The sequence below is a fragment of the Macaca nemestrina genome, chromosome 18, assembly GCF_043159975.1.
Source record: "Macaca nemestrina isolate mMacNem1 chromosome 18, mMacNem.hap1, whole genome shotgun sequence".
In the NCBI taxonomy this organism is placed as follows: domain Eukaryota; kingdom Metazoa; phylum Chordata; class Mammalia; order Primates; family Cercopithecidae; genus Macaca; species Macaca nemestrina.
In genome coordinates, this window is record NC_092142.1 from 82,651,528 (window position 1) to 82,673,481 (window position 21,954).

Genomic DNA, 21,954 nt, shown 5'->3' on the forward strand with positions numbered 1-21,954 from the left:
TGAGGACTCTGTTCTGTTCCATTGGTCTATATCTCTGTTTTGGTACCAGTACCATGCTGTTTTGGTTACTGTAGCCTTAATGCAAATCAAAACCACAATGAGATACCATCTCACACCAGTTAGAATGGCGATCATTAAAAAGTCAGGAAACAACAGGTGCTGGAGAGGATGTGGAGAAATAGGAACACTTTTACACTGTTGGTGGGACTGTAAACTAGTTCAACCATTATGGAAAACAGTATGGCGATTCCTCAAGGACCTAGAACTAGATGTACCATATGACCCAGCCATCCCATTACTGGGTATATACCCAAAGGATTATAAATCATGCTGCTATAAAGACACATGCACACGTATGTTTATTGCGGCACTATTCACAATAGCAAAGACTTGGAATCAACCCAAATGTCCATCAGTGACAGATTGGATTAAGAAAATGTGGCACATATACACCATGGAATACTATGCAGCCATCAAAAAGGATGAGTTTGTGTCCTTTGTAGGGACATGGATGCAGCTGGAAACCATCATTCTCAGCAAACTATCACAAGAACAGAAAACCAAACACCGCATGTTCTCACTCATAGGTGGGAACTGAACAATGAGATCACTTGGACTCAGGAAGGGGAACATCACACACCGGGGCCTATCATGGGGAGGGGGGAGGGGGGAGGGGGGAGGGGGGAGGGGGAGGGGGAGGGATTGTATTGGGAGTTATACCTGATGTAAATGACGAGTTGATGGGTGCAGCACACCAACAAGGCACAAGTATACATATGTAACAAACCTGCACGTTATGCACATGTACCCTACAACTTAAAGTATAATAATAATAAATAAATTTTAAAAAATAAAAATAAAAAATAAAAAAAAAATAAAAAAAAAAGAGTTCCCTTTTCTCTGTAACCTGGCCAGCATCTGTTATTTTTTGACTTTTTAATAAAAGCTATTCTGACTGGTGTGAGATGGTATCTCATTGTGGTTTTGATTTGCATTTCTCTGAGGATTAGTGATATGGAGCATTTCTTCATATGTTTCTTGACTGCATGTTTGTGTTCTTTTGAAAGTGTCTGTTCATGTATTTGACCATTTTTTAATGGGGTTGTTGTTTGCTTGTTGGATTGTTAAAGTTCCTTATAGATTTTGGGTATTAGACCTTTGTTGGATGCATAGTTTGTGAATATTTCTTTCCATTCTATAGGTTGTCTGTTTATTCTGTTGATAGTTTCTTTGCCAATTTTTGTTTTTGGTGCAGTTGCTTCTGGGGACTTCGTCACAAATTATTTGCCAAGGTCAATGTCCAGAATGCTATTTCCTAGTTTTTTTCCATCTGGATTCTTTTCTCATCTTCTGGAAAGTCAGTTTAGAAGAGGTTGATTTATTCAGAAAGTACCCATTTTCTTTTTCTAGACTTCAGACAGGAAAATGTGAAATGAGCAAAATTCTAGTACATAAACTGGCTCAAATGTTTGTGAAAGATTTAAATGCTGCATGACAGGTAGCAGGTAGTCGATAAATGCCAGTTGTGAATATTGCTTTTCAGATTAAATAACAAGTCTGAAAGTAAATGTTTTGGACAGGCTACCTATTCCTCATACATCCAACCTAAGGTAATCATCCTGGCTTATTTATTTATTCAAAAAATATTGAGAAATTCACACTATGAGCCGGGTCCTAACTAGCCCTGAGTATAGCAGTGAACGAGACAGTGTGGAATTTCCATTCTAGTGGGAAGACCAGCAATGAACAAGCCAATGAATGTCTGTTCACACAACTGGTGTGATTATAGCTTACAGCTCTAACCCATGGGAAAGTCAACAGCATAATGGGATGGAGAGTAACTGGAGAAGGCCACCTTAGATGGGCTGGTTAGGAGGGAGATGATGTGTGATCTGAAGAGTGATAGTGAACCAGCCAAGGGGAGAGGTAAGGGGAGAAACCAGCAGCTAATGCAAAGGCTGGGAGGACAGGATAGCCTGGTTAGCTTTGGATGGGGGAACAGGGTGAGTTGATGGTGGGAGGTGAGCAGGGATCAGCCCCCGAAGCCCCAAAGGGTTTGAAGCCTGAAGGGCACCTGATGTACATTTTTTAAATCTCACTCTCCTGTTCTATGAGCAATAGAATAGAGGACCCGGAAACTGCAGTAGGATTCTGTTTCTACACTAGTGCTAATGTAGAACCTCCTACATCCAGAAAGATGATAGCGCAGCTGAGCCACATTCCTCCTGGCAACTGACGTTCCCGTGTGTAGAGACAGCTGGCATTCTTGTACAGAGGGAGGCTTGCAGGCCCAGGATGCATCTCATCCCCCTTGCTGATCTCGGTGCTTGACACCGCTGACCACACCAGGGGCACCAAACCCAGCTGCTTCCTGCAGGGATTCAGCCATGCTTGTCATCACATAGCCTTGAAATCCCCGGGGATATCAACTCCTTGGAATTCCAGGCTGCTCTTCCACCTGCTTCTGACACGTTGACTTTTCTACCCATTCACTCACCCATCTTTAACCAAGACCTGTATGGCCAGACATGTGGCCAGTCACTGCCTACATGAAGAGAGAAAGACAAAGTCCATCCCTGGGAGCTCACCATCTTGTGTGAAAATTACAACATCAGATAGTAAATGGCCTTGGTGAAGATACACATCCCAAGGGCAGGAGGCTCCCCACCTTGATCACTGCAAACTCCCCAGTCCCTAACAGAGTACTGGGAAGATAGAAGATGGTCAAACATGTGTATTGAATGAACACTGGAAATCAGTAAACAGGGCTGAGAATGTGCGGTTCTGAGCACTCAGTGGTGGAAATAACCCTCCAGCTCCTTCACAGAACAGCCAGCAGCGTCACGTGTTTTGGCGATGGTGCCTCCAGATGATGATCCGTGAGAGCACACTGGACTTGTGCTCCTGGGTGAGCTCTCTCCATGTGAAACCCCAGATGCTTCTGTCTCCCAGGGACCCTGCAGCTCTCCCGGTAGCCTGGCCTCCATCAGGAATGCAGTCTCTGTAGATGGCTCTCTACTAGGATGCCACTGGAGAGGGAGGTCCAGTCATCACCTAAGCTAAGCACAGCTGCCTCTAAGAATCTCCTAAGAATCTCCTCCTTGCTTGGCAGCCGGCCAGACCACATTCACTGACCTTCAAGGCATAATGCGAGGCTCAGCCATCTATCTCACTGTGGTCCCGGCGGCAGCTGGCTTCATTTATTGACTTCTTGAAAGCGCCAATATCCCTGCTCAGCTTGGTCTGAGCTGGACTCAGAGACCCAGGTGCCAGAGCAAAAGCCAAGATGTGTCGATTAATCACCCAATAAAAATAAACTCTGAGAGCAAACGCAGAGGGGTGATTAACTTTCTCATTCTAGTCTTCTGACATCCCGATTTGCTCTCCCAGTGAGCGTGTTTCTTTGAGATAAACCACCCTGGGAAATGGAGCACCTGTCCAGACACCACTATGCCTTGGCATAAGTGAGCAAAAGTGGAACGTGACCTGCAAGCAGTGCAGCCCGAGACCTAGGCAGAGAGCCCCCTGTCCCAGGTTGTGCACTGTGGAGGGCCTTATCAGAAACTCTGAAGCAAAGCATCAGAATATTTCATTCTGCTTTTTACTCTTGTAATAAAGTGTTATTAGTGTTTAGTCACCAGATAAACCCTGAAGCCCTGCCTCCCCTCCTGTGACCATCCATGTACTCCAAATCATGAACTGAAGAACAGGGACCACCAACAGCCCTTACCAAAAGAAGACTGGAAGCACAAAAATGCAGCTTACCATGAATCAGTTTAAACTGAGGACCAAAGTGTGACTCAAAACTGAAAAAAAATAGATATGTTTGGTTAAGATATAATTGTTACCGAAGCACCAGGGGTTTGGTCTGAGTCCTGCTGTTCACCACACAGAAAGTCAATCACTGAGACAACAAGACAAAAGCCAGGGAAGAAGTCTTTAATCGGGTGCTGCTGCAGCCAAGGAAATGGGAGGTCAGTCTCAAATCCATCTCTGAAATGAGGGGTTAATGCACCAGAGAGGAAACGTAACCATGCATGGGAAAACAGGGATTAAAGAGAGGCAAGGAAGAGAAGTTGGTCAGTAGGAAGCAGATGGTCCTTAGGCAATCCTGATGGATGAGGGGTCTGGCTCCTCATTGTCCAGAGGCAGTGGTCTGGTGAGTTTCAGCTCCTTGATTTTATCTGGGAGACCTGATGGTTGGCTTCTTGAGAAAGGAACTCAGATAAGACTGTTGTAACTTTCTCAAGTTTTAAGACTGGAAGCGTAAATTTCTGTGGTTATTCAAAAAATAATAATAATATAATAATAAGCATCAGTTCTATGGGACAATTTGATCACTTTATTTTGGAGAAAAAAATGATGAACAGAAGTTTTTTTATAAGTTCAACCCCAATAATAGGCTAGTCTCAGAGTGAACACAGATGAACTAAGAATTGCTTTGCTTGTGACACAATTTTTACAGCATCCCATGACAGTCCATGCCATACTTCACCTTGTGCTCGGCTTATGACATGCATTTGTAAAGAGGTTGTCTTTCCTAACCACTCAAGGGCTTTGTCCATTTCCCAAAGGACCTCTCCCCGGTCCTTTGCCAGTCAAATCACTTTTTTGAAGCAGCTATAAATCTACTCTCCTTTCTCTCCTTCAATCATTGATTCCCTTCTCTCCATTGCATTTTCACTTGCCATGGATTTACTTATGATTCCTTTTTTTCTTCTTTTATTGCTTTACTTGTAATTGGCACATAATAATTGTATATATTTATGAGGTGTAATGTGATGGTTTGGTCTTTGTATACATAGAAACTTTGATCAACATCTCCCCTTTCCTCAGCCCTCTCCCTGCTGCCATGAATTTGACTCTTTTAGATTCCACAGATACATGAAATAATAAAGTATGTGTCCTTCTGGGCTTGACTTATTTCACTTAGCATAATTCTTATACTCTGAGCATCCTCCTGGAACCCTGCAACTTTTGTGAGATTGACAGTGATACTTTGTGCTGGACTGGTGCATCTTTGGGGTGGTTTTGTCAATGGGAGATGACTCACGAGGTCTGCTGACCAGGTAAATACCAGGAGTAAGCAGGGATATTTGGCTGCAAGAGAGAATTAGAGGCCTGGTTGGGAGTTCATTCCTGACATTGTAAATGGAATACTGGGGTGATGAGCAGTCCTTGTGGGTCTTGTTCATATTTGTATTCTCAGGCCTAGGAATGAGGGGAAAAAGAGATAAAACACACTGAACAAGAAGAGTGTGAACGAATGGATGAAAAGCCTCACACCAAGGAAAGCTTACATTGCTACCAACTGGTACCAAACTCCAAGTCATCCTGTTCTTTTCCAAGCACAGTTTCTACTGCTTAGAAAAAGTCACCCAATCTGGACACGTGGATGTAGCAAATTTAACCCTAGACCTAGACTACATATAGGATCAGGCTTGATCAGTCGTTAACAATGATAATGATCATTAATCATGAAAGCTATCTTGTGGTTGCACCTTAAAGCGTCTGTGTAATGCTTTCACCCACACTAAGAATGTTCTATTCCTGTTGTGGTTGCACTTTAAGCAACTGTATAACACTTTCACCCATACTAAGAGTGTTCAATCCCTGTTTTCATCTAGGATTGATAAGTGTGTTTCTGGATTTCAGAAGTCAGATAGCTTCTGAAGTCACAGCCTGTTAATATGGTAACTAAATATGTTAAGGTCCTAGTCTCTCAATGTTTAATTACTATTTAATTTTTTATTTCCTAATTTACTTAATGTGTATGACATTGTTAAGTGTGTGGCTTTATACCCTGAATCTCTTTGTATTTCTCTGTACTGCTTTGCAATCAATTTGGTCAAAAGCAACAATGAAATGATCCTTACGAAGTGTCAAATGTCCCTTTATATGGGATCTAAATGTCTTTGCAAAGACACTTATAAAGCTGTGAAGACGTTGTTTCCTTGCTCTAACAACTGCTGCATTCACTTAGGTTTCAAAAATGGGGTGGGGAGCAGTGGCAGTGAGGGCATAGGTGAAACTATGTCAATCACCCCTAGAAATAAATCTGCAAAATGGACTAACAAGCCCTGACTAGGAAGAGTCTGGCCACAGCAAAATCCTATTGCAGGTACAAAAAGGTCCTATTGCAGCAGTTGGGAGATCTTTGGTAAATTCTAACAAAGAATTAATGGCCTTGAACAAGACACCAGGTATGACCTTTGCCAGGAGAAACTAGGAGCAGACTTGCCTGCCTGGAACAGGTGGTGAGAAGGTTTTTAGAGAAGATGTGTGCAGTCCCTGGCAAGTAGCCGGTGCCCAGGAAATGTCAGTTCCATTGTTTACCAGGGAAGGCTCGGTGCACGTGGGGCTCACACACAGAGGAAGAGGTCAGAGAGTCCACAGGAAAGGGTGGCAGCTCAGAACGGTGGTTCTCAGGCACTTGTCTGCAGGCACGCCCATAATTCACGCTGACCACGCCCACCATCAGTGGCACCTAGCTGTGGCCCCACCCCTTTCCTGCCCACTTTTGAAAGTAACTACATGGCAAAGAGCGCCTATTTCCTAGACTAAATCATTCTCAGACTTCAGTTATTACTAGTCACTGTTAGACACGAGTTCCTTGATATCTACATCACAACTGAGTAGTTTATCTCAGTGGTAAGTCTCGAAGTTTGACTTCGAAGTTACTAAGAGCCTTCCAATAAAAGAACAGTTTAAGCCAATGTTGTTTCACCATTGATAGTGATGCAGATATTAAATTCACACACATGGGCTGTATAATTTTAAACCTTTCTCAAATGTGTATGATTTTTATAAACAGAAATATAGTTTTAAGAAAGGTTTATATCAATTGAATAGGGTTTTTTTTTTTTTAGGAAATATTGCCATCTTGTGAATTCCAGTCCTGTGTTCCCGAGTTATTCCCCACTAAGGAAAGCCCAGCTGTGGGACATAGACCTGGGTTCCAGCTGAGAGTTTAAATCATTCTTCTCAGAATGGTGGTTCTCAAACTTCAGGGAATCAGAGCCACCTGGAAAACATATTAAAAATGGAAAGGTCCCCTCATATCATCAACAGCCCTGATCGTTCTGATACACGCCCAAATTGGAGAACCAGTGGCACAGATAAATGCCCAACCCTCGTGGGCTATTCACAAGGCAAACAAAAATCAAGCCATGCTTGGGAGGCAGAGATCCACGTTGGAACGACACTTCTGCTGCTTGAAAGCTGCATGACTCGGGCAAGCTCCTAGACCACTCTGAGCCTTTGTTTTCTCATCTGTAAAATGAGGGTGGTAATATCTACCTCCCAAGTTGATGAGGCAATGGCAGACAGTAATGTATATGAATACATACATCGTACACCACCTCCTCAGTGATCCATGAATGTGTGCTTCCAGTTGTAGATACAACAGCAGAAAGTAAATGCTGAAAAATAGGAAAACACTCACAACGCATGATTTACGATGTGAGGGAGCCTGCTGGCATGGCCCTTGTCATGAGGGTAATTAAATAACCATTTGTGTAATTACTAATTTATATCCTGTCTCCCTGCTGGAGTGTAAGTTCCAAAAACTGGGGGGAATACACTGCTGTCTTCCCAACACCAAGTTCGGGGTCTGGTGGGTAACAGACACCCAGCAAATATTGATTCCAAATGAGCAAGTGAATAGTACGTCACATTAAAAATGTGTGTGTGTGTGTATGTATACATCGACACCTAGGCTGGAAGCCTCTAGGCAAAAATGTTAATAGTGCTTATCTCTGGAAGTGGATTAGGGTGATTTTAATTTTTTCCTTTTTTTCTCCTCTATATTGTCTGAATTTTCTGCAATTAACACAGAGGACCAAATCAGTGTTTCCTTGGGCAAATGCAAGTGGAGTTGAAGCCACCAGCTACCACTGTGCCTACAAGAGCATATTTTCTTGTGATTCTGGCTTCTTTGGGGGTTTCAATATGTAGTCTCTAGAATTAAAAGGGTTTAGGGCCAGGCGTGGTGGCTCAGGCCTGTAATCCCAGCACTTTGGGAGGCCAAGGCAGGTGGACCACAAGGTCAGGAGTTTGAGACCAGCCTGGCCAACATAGTGAAACCCCATCTCTACTAAACGTACAAAAATTAGCCAGGCATGGTGGCATGTGCCTGTAGTCCCAGCTACTTGGGAGGCTGAGGCAGGAGAATCGCTTGAACCCAGGAGGCGGAGGTTGCGGTGAGCCGAGATTGCGCCAGTGCACTCCAGCCTGGGCAACAAAGTGAGACTCAGTCTCAAAAAAAAAGCGGGGCATAGTTTAGGAGAAACAGGAATTTAGTGATTTCTAAAGATAAGTAGAATTTGTTCTTATTCACCATTTCCTTGTCCTGATCATGGATTATGCAAAAAAGAGCTCACACAGCAGGCCTGAGACCGCTGTCCCTAGAAAGGCTTGCCTGCAAGGTTGGCCTCAGCTGGTGTGCAGAATTATGGATGTGAGGAAGGTTCCCACTCTCTTAACTGAGAAGAGTGGCTCACTGCACCTAAACTGCTTGTGCAAACAAATGTGGTTTATGCTGAATTCTGCTTTCCCTCTGGGAGTCAAGAATTTTGCTAATGCCAGGTGGAGGGTGCCTATGTGACCAGCCCCCGATAAAAAACCCTGGGCATTGAATCTTTGGTGAGCTTCCCTGATGGAGAACATTTCATGTATGTTGTCACAACTTGCTGCTGAAATTAAGCACATCCTGTGTGACCCCACTGGGAGCGGACCCCTGCAAGCTGGTACCTGGTTTCCCTGGGATGTTACCCCATGTACCTTTTTTCTGAGCTGTTTTCCCTGCATATTTTCACTGTGATAAGTTTTAGCCATTGAATATGACAATATGCTGTGTTCTGTGGGCCTTCCTGGCAAATCACTGAACCTGGGAGTGGTCTTCGGAAGCCCCAACACACAAACCCAGCTAACTAACCCCTGTTGACAGCATGTATCAGATCCAAGGCAACTAAAGGGATGGGAATGTCTGGAGCAGCAAAGAAATGGGAGTTTGGCTGGGGCAAGAGAGACAGATGGTCCAGTGGCTCTTTTGAGAGATCTGCCTGTGGCGGACAGATGAATGAGCACTTTAGGATGAAGTCCCTTTAGAATTCTGGGTCACCTAGCACATGGGTCAACCAATGCATGTAAAGAAGGTTTGTACTCTCATTCGTTCCCTCATGTATGCATTCAGCAACTGAGTGCCTACCTATTCAGTGTGTGCTGGCCACTCTTCCAGATTCTATGTGTGAAGGGTTGAGTAGGATAGATGAGGTCACTGCCCCTAGGAGCTCACATTCTAGGTTGTAGAGTTGGCCAGCGAAGGAGGCAGACTTTAGACAGACCATCCAGAGTGGCTTCTCTAGGGAACACAAAGGCCTCAGTGTCAGAAGTGAGATCCTACAAAGCATAAGACACACATGAGAAAAATCTACGACTTATCCCATGAGGCAAGTAGAAAGGTGTTGAGACCAGAAATAATTTGCTAATTTCAAGGAATGAAAGGAAGGCCAGTGAGTCTGTAACTTAGGGAGGCTGAGGAAAGAGGTAGAAAATGCAGGTAGAAAGTCAGGCAGGTCCAGATGGATCCTCTAGGACCTTAGAGACCATAGGTAAGAGTTTGGATCTTATTCTATACCCCATGGGAAGTCACTGGAGGGTTTCAAGCCAGGGATTCACACACTGTGATATAACCCTGGCTGCTCTTTGGAGAATAGATTGTAGCAAGCAGAAGGCAAGCAAAGAAACAGGTGCATTGCAGTGGTCTACACAAAAGATGATCCCTAGTGGTCTTACTACCTACCTCCTACAATGATCCAAAGAAAGTGGACCCACACCACAGCTACCTTGGTCCACTGCGTGTGTGAAGGGTGATCATTCTCTTGGGTATGATATATATATCACTTGTCGTCATGGTAGGGGTCAGAATGTCTGTAAAAAGCAAAGTTTTGGTCCATGTGCCATCAGAAAATACCAGCTGCCATGTGCCGGTCAGAACTGTCATGTGCTACAGCCTCAAGCAGACGTCCACAGGATTTCACCAGGGGCTCTGGGATGCCTGGGAAGGGGATCCAGGGAAGGGGCCAGAGGTGTCAAGAGCTCCTGCCCAGTTCTCAGCTGTTACAGAGTCACAGAAGGTCATAGCTCCAGGATAGGCAAGGCAGGAAGCATCCCATCCTCCCAACCCCAAGAGGCCCTGCCCAGACCACTCACTGGGCAGCTCTTCTTGTCCACATCTGCTGGTTGTGGCATCCCCATCCCTGGGAAATTTGCTAATTTCAAGGAGTAAAAGAAAGGTCAGTGAGTCTGTAACTCAGGGATGCTGAGGAAAGAGATAGAAAATGTGGGTAGAAAGTCAGGCAGGTCCAGATGGATCCTCTAGGGCCTTAGAGTCCATGGCAGCCCTTTCTGTTTACTGAGACTGCTTTCTTTGGCTCTGGTTTCCTGGGAGAGGAAGAGAACGGTACCCTAGACTGTGATGGGCTGTGGCTGTCTAACTAATCTAGGATTCTGGAATTCACTGGCCCTTCAATTTTATCTGTACATTGTGTCAGAAGATTTGAAACATGTCCTTTACTTTATACTCAGAGGCAGAGCTGCATGAGCTATTTTAAGATAGTGTGTTTCCTTCGGTACGGAGTTCTGTGTCTTTCTGGTTCTGCTTTTAATAATAAATACAGGGTCCAGTGGACTGGAATTCAGTAGGGTGTGAAGTATTCCCCTACTGCTTCCCTTCTTTCCTACAGTTTTACAGGGTTGTTTGTAGCCTTCAGTAGGAATATAAAAATACTCTGTATTTCCTCTCCTTTTGTAGTTTTTATTTTCTAGGTTTCTCGTAGTCTTTCCCATCCTACTTTATATATATATAAATATATATATATATATAAAAAACATATATATAGTTACATATGTATTATACATATAAAGTATATAAAGTATACTTTATATATAGTGTATTATATAAACTTTTATATATACTTTTATATACTTTATACTTTATTATATATACTTTATATAATATACTTTATTATATACTTTATATATAAAGTAGATATACTTTATATCTACTATATAATATACTTATATATACTTTATATATATAATATAAAGTATATTATATAAAGTATATAATATATATAATAGATAGAACTATATATATGGCATGACATATATATATCATATATAGAGATAGTTCCATCTATTACTATATCTATAATCTCTCTATATATAAATTTTATGTGTATATAATCTGTGCCATGTCTAGTGCTCTGTTATATTGCATCGATCCATTTGACCATTGTGCACTAATTGCCCAATATTACTTTGTGACATTTTTAAGTGTAAATTGAAAGGAAAGCTATGCTAAGTCATGTAATATTGGCACCTATGCTGTGCAAACGTGGGTCCCCTACATCAGGGGTCCCCAACCCCAGGGCCACGGACGTTCTCCAACCCCTGGGTCACAACATTAGATTCTCCTGGGAACACAAACCCTATTGTGAACTGCACACGCAAGGGATCTAGGCTCTGCACTCCTTACGAGAATCTAATGCCTGAACTGAGGAGGAATAGTTTCATCTCCAAGCCATCCCTGAACTGTTCGTGGAAAAATTGTCTTCCACAAAACCAGTGCGTCATGCCAAAGAGGTTGGGGACTGCTGCCCTACCTCACAGAAAGCGAGTGACCCCAAGAAGCCTGCAGAAGGGACTTGTCAAACCTTCGATCTCTTTCTCCTTCCCACCAATACTTGAGCCCCCTGAGGGCAGAGGCTGGCAGCCCTCAGCTCTGGAAGTCCTTCCAGGTCAACAGCTGACCCTGGCCACTTGCCTGGAAGCTTTCTTCCCTGCTCCGAGGGGGCCCTGCTGAGAGTAAGCCCGCCTCCCAGGGTGGCACAGGCCCCAGTCACCCCCACTGTACTGTCTGCAACTCGGATTCTGTTCATCAGTTTGTCCTGCATCTCCCAACACTGACACCCAGAAGAGGCTGAGGCTTGGCAAGCACTCAGGGCAGCTTCTGTGAAGCTACATTACAGGCTGAAATGAGCTCAGTTTTTAATTTGATTTTTTTTCCTGTAACAAGCAAAATTCACATTACAGATAAATTGCCCGGAAATTCCAATTTAATAAGGCATATGCATTTTTTAGGCCTAGAAGCATTGAAAACATCTTGCACATTGGTATTTTTATACTGAAAGGTTTATTAAAAAGACAGTTTTGAAAATGTCAGAAATTTACATAGCGTGCCTGGCCAATTGGTCAAAAAGGCTGATTGGACAGAAGTGCACAGAAGCCAGGAAGCGGGAGAGCAGGCTGCTCCGTGGTCTTGAGCTGTTCTCCCTCCACATCGGGGACGATGGCTCCACCGTTCAGTGTCTCCACCCAGCTCTTAGTTTGCATCACGTGGGTGCTCAGCAAATGAGTGTCCCTCTGTCCTCCTCTGTCTGCAGGCGTGGTTCTGAGTAGAAGCAGCAAACTGGACTTCCAGGGCATCTGTGGGGCGGGCATACCTCCTTGAGGTCTCCCATGGGAGGAGGCGCCAAATAAAATGAGCAAACTGCCCGGGTGCGGTTGCTCATGCCTGCAACCCCAGCACTTTGGGAGGCCAAAGTAGGTGGATCGCTTGAGGTCAGGAGTTCGAGACCAGCCTGGCCAACATGGTGAAACTCTGCTCTACTAAAAATACAAAATTTAACCGGGCATGGCGGCAGGTGCCTGTAATCCCAGATATTTGGGAGGCTGAGGCAGGAAAATTGCTTGAACCCGGGAGGCAGAGGTTGCAGTGGGTCGAGATCACTGTCACTGCACTCCAGCCTGGGCGACAGAGCAAGACTCCATCTCAAGAAATAGAATAAAATAAGCAAACAGAGGGGAGCAGAAAGGGTCCTGTGAAAACTCAGTTAAATAGCACAGCTCTAGATACTTGATTATTTTTTTAAGGAAGAAAAAGAATGAGACACTGTCCTGTAAAATCATCAAAGCCCTGGCTTTCCCTGGAAATACGGCACAAGCAGGCCTAACCGTGCTGAGTATTGTTTCTGAGGACTGCCTCCGAGTTCATGTCTCTAAGCATTTCATTGAATACAACTATTTCTTTGAAAAGCAACAAGCAAACATGTTAATCGTACAGCAAAATCATGGCATCGTGCGACAAAAAGGGAATGACAGAAGGAGCATCAAAGAGCATTGCTTGTACACCAAACATGAAAGCCAAATTTATTTAATTCAGTTTTTATTTATTTTCTAAACTGAGCTGAGTAATCAGGGAATAGAATGCGGTTCATTTAAAACTTTCATTATTTCAAATATGTTGAACCACTGCCAATCACTCCTAGATCAACAGGAAACTTGTTACCTGATGAGTTGCCTGGTTTTTTTTGTTTTGTTTTGTTTTGCTTTTTCCGTCCCCATGATTGTTCCAACTGAAGGAGAAAAGATGTAATAAACCTTTAGCAGGCACCCTCTGCGTCCAGGCACTCTACTCGGCCCTGGGGGTGCAGAGCAGACAACCCTGGCGTTGGGCATGAAAAACACTGTGCACCGAGAAGCCCAGCCCCTGGAATCCAGCGTGCTGTGCTACATTCCAGCTCTGCCTCTTCTTAACTGGGCCGCTTTTGACAAGTTGCTAAGCCTCTCTGATTCTTGGTTACCTCAACTTTAAAACAAGGACAATACCCACTTCATCAGATGGTCGTGAATCACAGAAATAAATGTAATGATGCTCCTAAGGGGTTTAGCACCAAGCTGGGCCCAAGGAAGCATTCTGTGTGTCTAATGACCAACTTTTACCTGTCCTGACACCAAGGAGCTTAGAGTTTGGTGGAGATGGCAGAGCCATCAGGGCCCGTGGTAGGCTCCCAAAAGCATTTTTACCAGTGCATGTGCCTCGCACAGACCTACTGAGGGTGATTAATTCTACTGGGAAAGTCACACCGGGTGAACGAGAAGAGACGTATGAGTGGGGTCTTGAAACACAGTAGAAGTTTGCCAGGTGGAAGCATAAATGACTCTTTAAACGAAAGGCTGGTGTTTTCAAAGCAGTTCATTCTCGTGAGTAATTCATTGCTTCTGTTTTCACAAAATAGTGAAAGGATCATTGCAGCAGCAAGGGCGTGTGGAAGCCCGCGTTCGCCTCATCCGTTCTCCCCATCTGTCCCCTGTCACAGTTGCAGCTTCAAAGCATTGTTCCCCGAGGCTCTGCTGAGTCGGACGTTTCTGAAACATTCCGGGGGACAGTGTGAGTCACACCAGGGAGGACACACGAGGCCATGACCCCAGCAAGCCGCTAACATACCCACAGTCTGACTCTGCAACAGCTCCCCCGCAAGTGCCCTGAACGAGACCAAGCCCTTTGTGTCAGCCTCAGTTTGCCCTCACAGCTACCCCACAATACCACTGGGACTGTCCCCAAGTCACAAAGGAGGAAGCGGAAACACAGAGAAGTAGCTTGCTAAGCTCAAAGTTAGAACCCAGGTCCTTTCCTCTCCAAAGTCCATGACTGTAACAGCCATGTGATGATGGCGATGTGAACGGCTGGGCAGAGGCAGCACAGAGGGTGACGGCAGGCCTTGGCACCAGAGAGCCAGCCTCCAAATCCCAAGCATGCCCCATACTAACCAATGACCTTGGCAAAGTTCACATATCTCTAGGCCTCTCGGTTCCTCATCTGTAAAAGGGGAGGAATAATATTATCAACCTCCCAGTGTTGGTGTGAGGGCTAAAAGCATAGATGCTGGAAGCTCCTGGAGCGGTGCCCAGCCCGTGCAATGTAAGGCTCCATGCTGCTGCAGCTGTGTCACTACTAATATGAAATGGAGGCTGCACCCCGAGGCTGTTTTAGGAAAGACCAGACCAGACGTCTTCCAGGAAGCATCAGCAGGAGCCTCTCCTGGCGTCCTTCTGCAGTTGGGGGATCTGGTACATCCACTTTGCAGGACAAAAACTTGATTTGATTCTTGGGTCAGTTCGCATGACCCCAACACAAAAAGGACTGATACCAAACCAGAGTGCCTCCGTGTGAATTAAATTTACAACAGCTCTGCATCGGAGCATCTGGCAATGCTGACTGGAAGCCCAAAGACCTCCAGGTGGTTGGTGCTGAGACTCCAGGAGATGCTCGGAGCACTCAGAGGTGCTCTGGATGGTGGCTAGGCGAGGGTGGTAGGTGAACTGCTGTCTGTCCTGGGGCGCCGTGAGGCTTGTGGTGACTGCACAGATGCCCATTCCCTTTGTCAGCCAGCAATTTCTGATTCCCTGGCTCCCCTTCTCAACAACCCAAGTTGACCATCCCTTCTTCAGTGACCACAGCCTCTCCCAGGTAGCAATCCCATTGCTGCCCCCATGATGACCTTTAAGTCATGGACAAGGGCAGTTCTTCTTCTCCTTGGCCACACAGGAGGCAGCCCCCTTGCTTCCACCTACATCTGAATAATCCTACCTACCACACTTCGATTCAACCTAAATGTATCCTCAGAGGCCACCTTTTCTCAGAATTCAGTATCTTTTTCAAAGTAAGATCCTTCAGATGAAACGTACCTGCTGACCACCCACCCTGAGTCACTAAGTTAGCTGGGAAGCAGTTTTGAGTGTGGGTTCAGGATCGCAGCTCCGAGGTCAGACCACCTGGGCCCACATCCTGACTCTATTACTTGAGTAGCTGTTGGTTTGTGTCTCAGAGTCCTCATCTGTAAGTGGGGATATTATACCTACTATAATAAATCAGTAATGCCACGGTAACAAATTATTGCAGACATGGAGGCTAGAAATTTATTCTCCCACAGTTCTGGAGGCCAGAAGTCCAAAATCAGTCTCACTGAGTCAAAACCAAGGTGTTGGTAGGGCCATGCTCCATCTGGAGGTCTAGGGGAGGATCCTTCCTGCCACTCCCCACTTCTGGTGGCTGCAGCATTCCTTGGTTTGTGGCCGCATCACTCCAATCTCTGCCTCCGCAGTCTTCTCCTTTTCTGTGTCTCTCATCTCCCTCTGCCTCCCCCTGAGGACACTTGTGATTGCACTTAGCACCCCCCAAACACCCCCAGAGAACCCAAAACAATCTCATCTCAAAATCCTTAGCTCTGCAAAGTCTTTGCTCTGTAAGGTAACATTCCCAAGTTCCAGGATTAGGAGATAGATATCTTTTTCCCTGTGAAGAGTTGAGAGTCATTTGCTCCAAGCCCTTCAGTTGGAGATTTTCAATCCTGTTGGTTAAATCAGGTTTTAAACATCCTTAGACCCAAACCTGGCCATACAAGGCAGAGAAAATAAACCTCATGCATCTTTACCAAACCAAGGAGCTATCAGTTCCCATGTCTCTTCATGGGAATATACTTCAAAGATCAGTAGGAAATGGCAGAAAAGCGTCAACAGCATCTTTCTGGCTTAGGTCTGCAAGTGGCACGTTATGCAAGCCACCCAATTCAAAGAAAGCTGAATCATGCCCAATTTGAGTCTCCCTGATAGATAAGACTATTATTTCTTACTCTGTGCATCTCTGTATTGTTTAAACTTCAAAAGAGCAACCTCAAAACAAGTAACATTTTTAAATCTTGGATGGTTTCCCATTATCCAAAGTCCAAACCCCTTAAAACAGTAGTTCACGCTCTCTACAATCTTGTCTAATCTGTTTCTCAAAACTCATTAACTTTTAGTTCCCTTAAAGAAGCTGTTTCAAACACAACCCTCTACTTTCTAGTCTCTAAATATTCATTTACCCAGCAAATATTTATTGAGTGTCGCGTATGTGCTAAGCAGTGTTCAAGCAGCTGGTGTCACAGCAGTGAACAAATTTCTTGCCCTCATGTAACCTACATCGTAATGAATGTGTCTGTTCCATCTGAATATAGTTTGGCTGTGTCCCCACCCAAATCTCATCTTGCATTCCCACGTATTATGAGAGGGACCCTGTGGGAGGTAATCGAATGGTAGGGGCAGGTCTTTCCCATGCTGTTCTCATGATAGTGAATAAGTCCCAGGAGATGTGATGGTTTTATAAGGGGAAACGCATTTTGCTTGGTTTCATTCTCTCTCGTCTGCCACCATGTAAGACGTGCCTTTCACCTTCCACTATGATTGTAAGGCCTCCTCAGCCACATGGAACTGTGAGTCTATTAAAACTCTTTCTCTTGTAAATCACCCAGTCTTTAGTATGTCTTTATCGCAGTGTGAAGATGGACTGATACAATTTGTTAACTCATACTCTCTTTTCCTGGTTTTTCTGTCCTCTCCATCTCTGATGACATACTATCTATTCCTCCTGTCTTGGTTTGGATGCAGCATTCCCTGTGAGGTACCCAATATTGCCCTGGATCAGAGGTAGTGAGTTCTTCCTCCAAGCATTGATGTGCCTTGCTTGTACCTTCACAACAGCAATTCTCCCACTAGTCCACAGACAAGATGTATCCCAGGAGTGAAAGATACAAGACTGGACATGGACTCAGGATTTGGACTGTGAACTCTGCTTTGCCTCTGTGAGAGCTGGGCAGATGGCAACAGCATCTTCCTCCTAGGAGTGTCAAGAGGAATAAAGGAGGCACACACACAAAGTGCTTAACACAAAGCAAACCCAGAGTCAGTGGCCTCATGACTTTGTGAATGAGCAACTGTAACAGAAATGATGGTTTTGGGTTCATAGGAGCTCATGCCCTGCACTCTGTAAATGTTTCTTGAATCTACTTTGAATGCAGAGTGTGACATTGTTGGGATTTGTTTTCAGGTATTCTGTTTACAAGGACCCAGCAGGTTGGCTGAATATTAACCCCATCAATGGGACTGTTGACACCACAGCTGTGCTGGACCGTGAGTCCCCATTTGTCGACAACAGCGTGTACACTGCTCTCTTCCTGGCAATTGACAGTGGTGAGTACTTGACAAAGACCATCAAGAGTATACTTTTCTACTACAAATATACTTTTACCTTTTTAAATATCTTCTGATACACCCAGGGGTGTTCTTGGGAAGAATATAAGTGTGTGGGAACAGCGAAGTAAATGTTTAAATATACACATATTGAGTTCAGTAATATCTCCACGTCCCAGAATCCTTGGATCTTTTTGGAAAGCAAGTAATGTCTGGTGAGAGGTCAGAGCAGTGAACTCACCCTGTCCCATCTTGGGCAAGCATGGAGGTTAGAAAGCCACACTGATGTGCTTTGTCTTGGTGTCATGCTCTCATTTGCAAAGAGGCTCTTGGACTTAATGCAAGTTGAAAGAAAGTCCCAGAGGATATCACTGACCCTGACAATTGAATTGTTCCCGTGGCTTTTATCCTATTATGATGCACTGCCAAGGAAAGGCAGCAGGTACAATTAGTTAGTGGCTGCACAACCACAAAGCTATTGCTGTTCGTTCAAAAGATGATAATGCACTATCCGTATGCCAGTCCCTGATTAGGTGCTGGGGGCACAGCAGTAAACAAAACAATAGCTGTCCTCATGGAGCTGACGTGCAGAAAGAAGGCAAAGTTCAAAGTGCCATGATTGTTCTTTGCTCTTTTGAGATCAGATTGCTGGGCAGAAGGGCAGAAGAAGGGCAACCTCTTCGGAGACTGCATGGTAATCTAGGCAAGATGGTGGCCTGGACCAGAGACTAGGAGGGGGTGATAAAAAGAGAGGTCATATATATTTTGAATGCAGAGCTCACAGGATTTGCCATTAACTGAGATGAGGGCATTCCAGTTGGTCTGGGGACATGTTAAGCTACAATATGTATTGTGTCAATCACACAAGAAGTTTTATTCTCCCTATTATTCCTAAAAGCCAGCTGTTTATGGCTAAAGACTCATTTTTCAGTCCTTCCATATCAAGATGAATATTTATAGGTGCCCATTGTTATACTCAACAAGGGTGAACTAAGAATTCTCAGTCCTGGTCCTCATCTGCCGGCTACTCACACAAACCATTAGGAGACAAGTCTAAGAAGTGAGCAATCCATGTGGCATACAATAGGTGGAGAGTGCTTCACAATAAAGGCAAGCCTTGAGCTTAGCCTTGAAAAATGGGTAGGATTTGGATGAGTGTCATTACCCAGGAATCTAAGACAGAGGAATCAAAACTAGAAGGCGGCACAGCACAGAGGTGAGAAAAGGAAAAAATAACTGTTGTGTCCGCTATAAGTGCATATGTAGGAATCTATTTGGATGTATGTGGAAAAGTCACATCTTCAAAGCCAGATGATTCATTTGATAGAACAGGCAACCAGAAGACCGTGTAACTTCTTGAGAAGGAAGCTGACATGATGAAATATCAGGTAGGCAATGTTCAGCAACTGAGAGCTGGACCAGATCTTGTGCTTGCTCCTGGAGACTCATGGATGAATAATACGTGGTCCTTGTGTTCAGAGGGCTCATGAGTTATTTGGAAGATTAGTCAAGTACACAGAAGATCACAGTAGAGTGTCCTAACTTTCTGATGGAGCTAAGCCGAGAGAAGCCCCTGTCCAGCCGTGGGGGTAGTCATGGAGAGCTGCCTGAGAGAGGGGACATCTCACCTGCGTGATGAAGGATATGTTGATTAAAGGTAGGGCATGCTAGTCCTGGTGTTAAGAGTTAGTTGGCAGCTTCTGATTGGTTAGCCTTAAATTTCATTTTTCTTTAATACAGGCATTTATAAGAAATAGCTCATGTTGGCCAGGCACAGTGGCTCATGCCTGTAGTCCCAGAATTTTGGGAGGCTGAGGTGGGTGAATCACAAGGTCAGGAGTTTGAGACCAGCCTGGCCAATATGGTGAAACCTCGTCTCTACTAAAAATACAAAAATTAGCTGGGTGTGGTGGCGCACCCCTGTAATCCCAGCTACTCGGGAGGCTGAGACAGGAGAATCTCTTGAACCTGGGAGACAGAGGTTGCAGTGAGCTGAGATTGTGCCACTGCACTCCAGCTGGGGCGACAGAGTGAGACTGTCTCAAAAAAAAAGAAAAGAAAAAAAAAAAAAGAAATTGCTCATGTTCAGTTTTGCTTATGTTTGCAGATCAAGCAAGGTTAAGGTGACTTATGAAACCTAACTGGCTTTTTCTGCCCAGTGATTCTTCAGGCCTAATTTCCATTTTAATTTACTTTAACAATTGTTATGACTGAACTGTGTCCTCTCAATGTTGATATATTGGGGTCCTAATGCCTGGTTCCATAGCATGTACCTTATTTGGAAGCAGGCTTGTTGCAGATGTGGTTAGTTAAGATAAGGTCATGCTGGAGTAAGGTGGGCCCTGATCCAACATGATTGATGTCTTCACCAAAGGGGGGGGAATTTGAACACAGGCATGCACACAGGGAGAACACCACATAAAATGAAGACGGAGATCAGGGTGATGCTTCTGCAAGTCAAGGAATTCCAAAGATTCCCTGCAAACTTCCAGCAGCCGGGGGAGAGGCTGGGAGAAGAGCCTTCCTCACATCCCTCAGCAGGAACCAAACCTGCGGATGCCTCAGTCTTGGACTTCAGGCCTCCAGAACTGTAAGACAATAGATTTCTGCTGTGTAAGCCACTCCTTTGTGGCACTTTGTTATGGCAGCTCTAGCAAAGTAATGTAAGATTTAAAGGAGTCATTACCTATAAAGCATTTGGAACAATACCTTGCATGTAGCAAGGGCTCAATAAAACTTAACTATTTTTTTTTTTTAAAGGTAAGGCATTCTAGAAGAATAAATATGTGAGAAGTTGGGAAGTCGGTCAGCATTAGTGGAAGCTAGCATGGCAGGTTCTTTGTGTGCAAAGATAAGGGCAGAGAAGTGTGTGGATACCGGACTGTTCTAAAGTTGGAACTGGGTCTTGTGCTCAATGCCCAGCACCTGCCATTGTGCCTGACTTAGAGCAGGCACTCACACGCCTGTAGAATAAATCATGAAATCAATCATGAGATGCTCCACACGCTATGCCAAGGACTTTGGCCTTGACAGTATCACTCACTTGCCCCCAGAATAAACATTGTGTTTCACAAAGATACATCCCAGCCAGGCACAGTGGCTCACACCTGCAATCTCAGCAATTTGGGAGGCTGAAGTGGGCAGATCGCTTGAGGCCAGGAGTTCAAGACCAGCCTGGCCAACGTGGCAAAACCCCATCTCTACTAAAAAAATATATATACCTCCCACACACACACAAAAATGAAAGATACATCCTATAGCAGCATAGAAAATGGATGCGATGATGGCAAGATGTGAGGAGGGAGGTATTAGGCAGCTGCGGCAGAAATACAGGTAAGAGAAGAGAGAAGACCAAGCCAAGGTAGTGAGGTTAGTTCGGGAAAAGTCAGCCTGCAGTGGGGAAATGTGTTAGAAGCCATAGCAGGTATCTTAGTTGATGGGGTCAGAGTCTGCACAAGCATAACATGAATGGACCAGAGAGGAAGAACCTAGATAACATCTGAAAGTAAGAAACAAATCTTTGTCGAGAGTTTATACTAAACATGAACTAGAGAAATGCAATATTCAGGTTTCTGGTCCAGAAATCAGGAATGATGATTTCAGCAACATAAACAGGGGATGAGTTTCAGAGGATTGGTCCTTCCTGTTTTGGGGGTGGGTGTTGAGATTATGTCCCAGAATAAGCTGGTAAGATAGAAATGGGATAAGGAGAGATTTTGCTTAGGGAGTTGCCCATACAAAAGAGATAGGACTTATGAGAACAGAAGAGCTTTCCAGAAGGAAGAGGTCTAGACAGAGTACTAAGTACATACTCTGGGATGAAAATAAGGCAAGAATGTTTAAGATGCTGTGTGAAATGAAAAGTATCCATTACTGGTCAGCTAAAGTAACAATGGCAGGGTTCTGTACTATGTAGAAGTATCTGCATATGTAGAGAAATTTCTCAGCAAAGAATGTCATGAAGTATGGATGAAATATAGTACAGTATGGCTGGCATTTCTTTGTGAAATTTTTCGTGCAATTATAAATCCAAAGAAACTAGAAATGCAGTATACTTGAATTGTTACCAGAAGCGAGAACCTTCTTTACAGGTATGCAGTAATC

General features: G+C 44.4%; 1 protein-coding gene across 2 annotated transcripts in view; it reads left to right on the forward strand.

Moving 5' to 3' along the window:
- LOC105496758 (cadherin 13) overlaps positions 1-21,954 on the forward strand; it is a 1,175,273-nt gene that overhangs the window by 1,102,926 nt on the left and 50,393 nt on the right. For both annotated transcript variants that reach the window (XM_071085018.1, XM_071085017.1), the window contains one exon: positions 17,708-17,850. In XM_071085018.1, the coding sequence (XP_070941119.1) occupies positions 17,708-17,850 (143 nt within the window). The remainder of the gene's footprint in view (positions 1-17,707; positions 17,851-21,954) is intronic.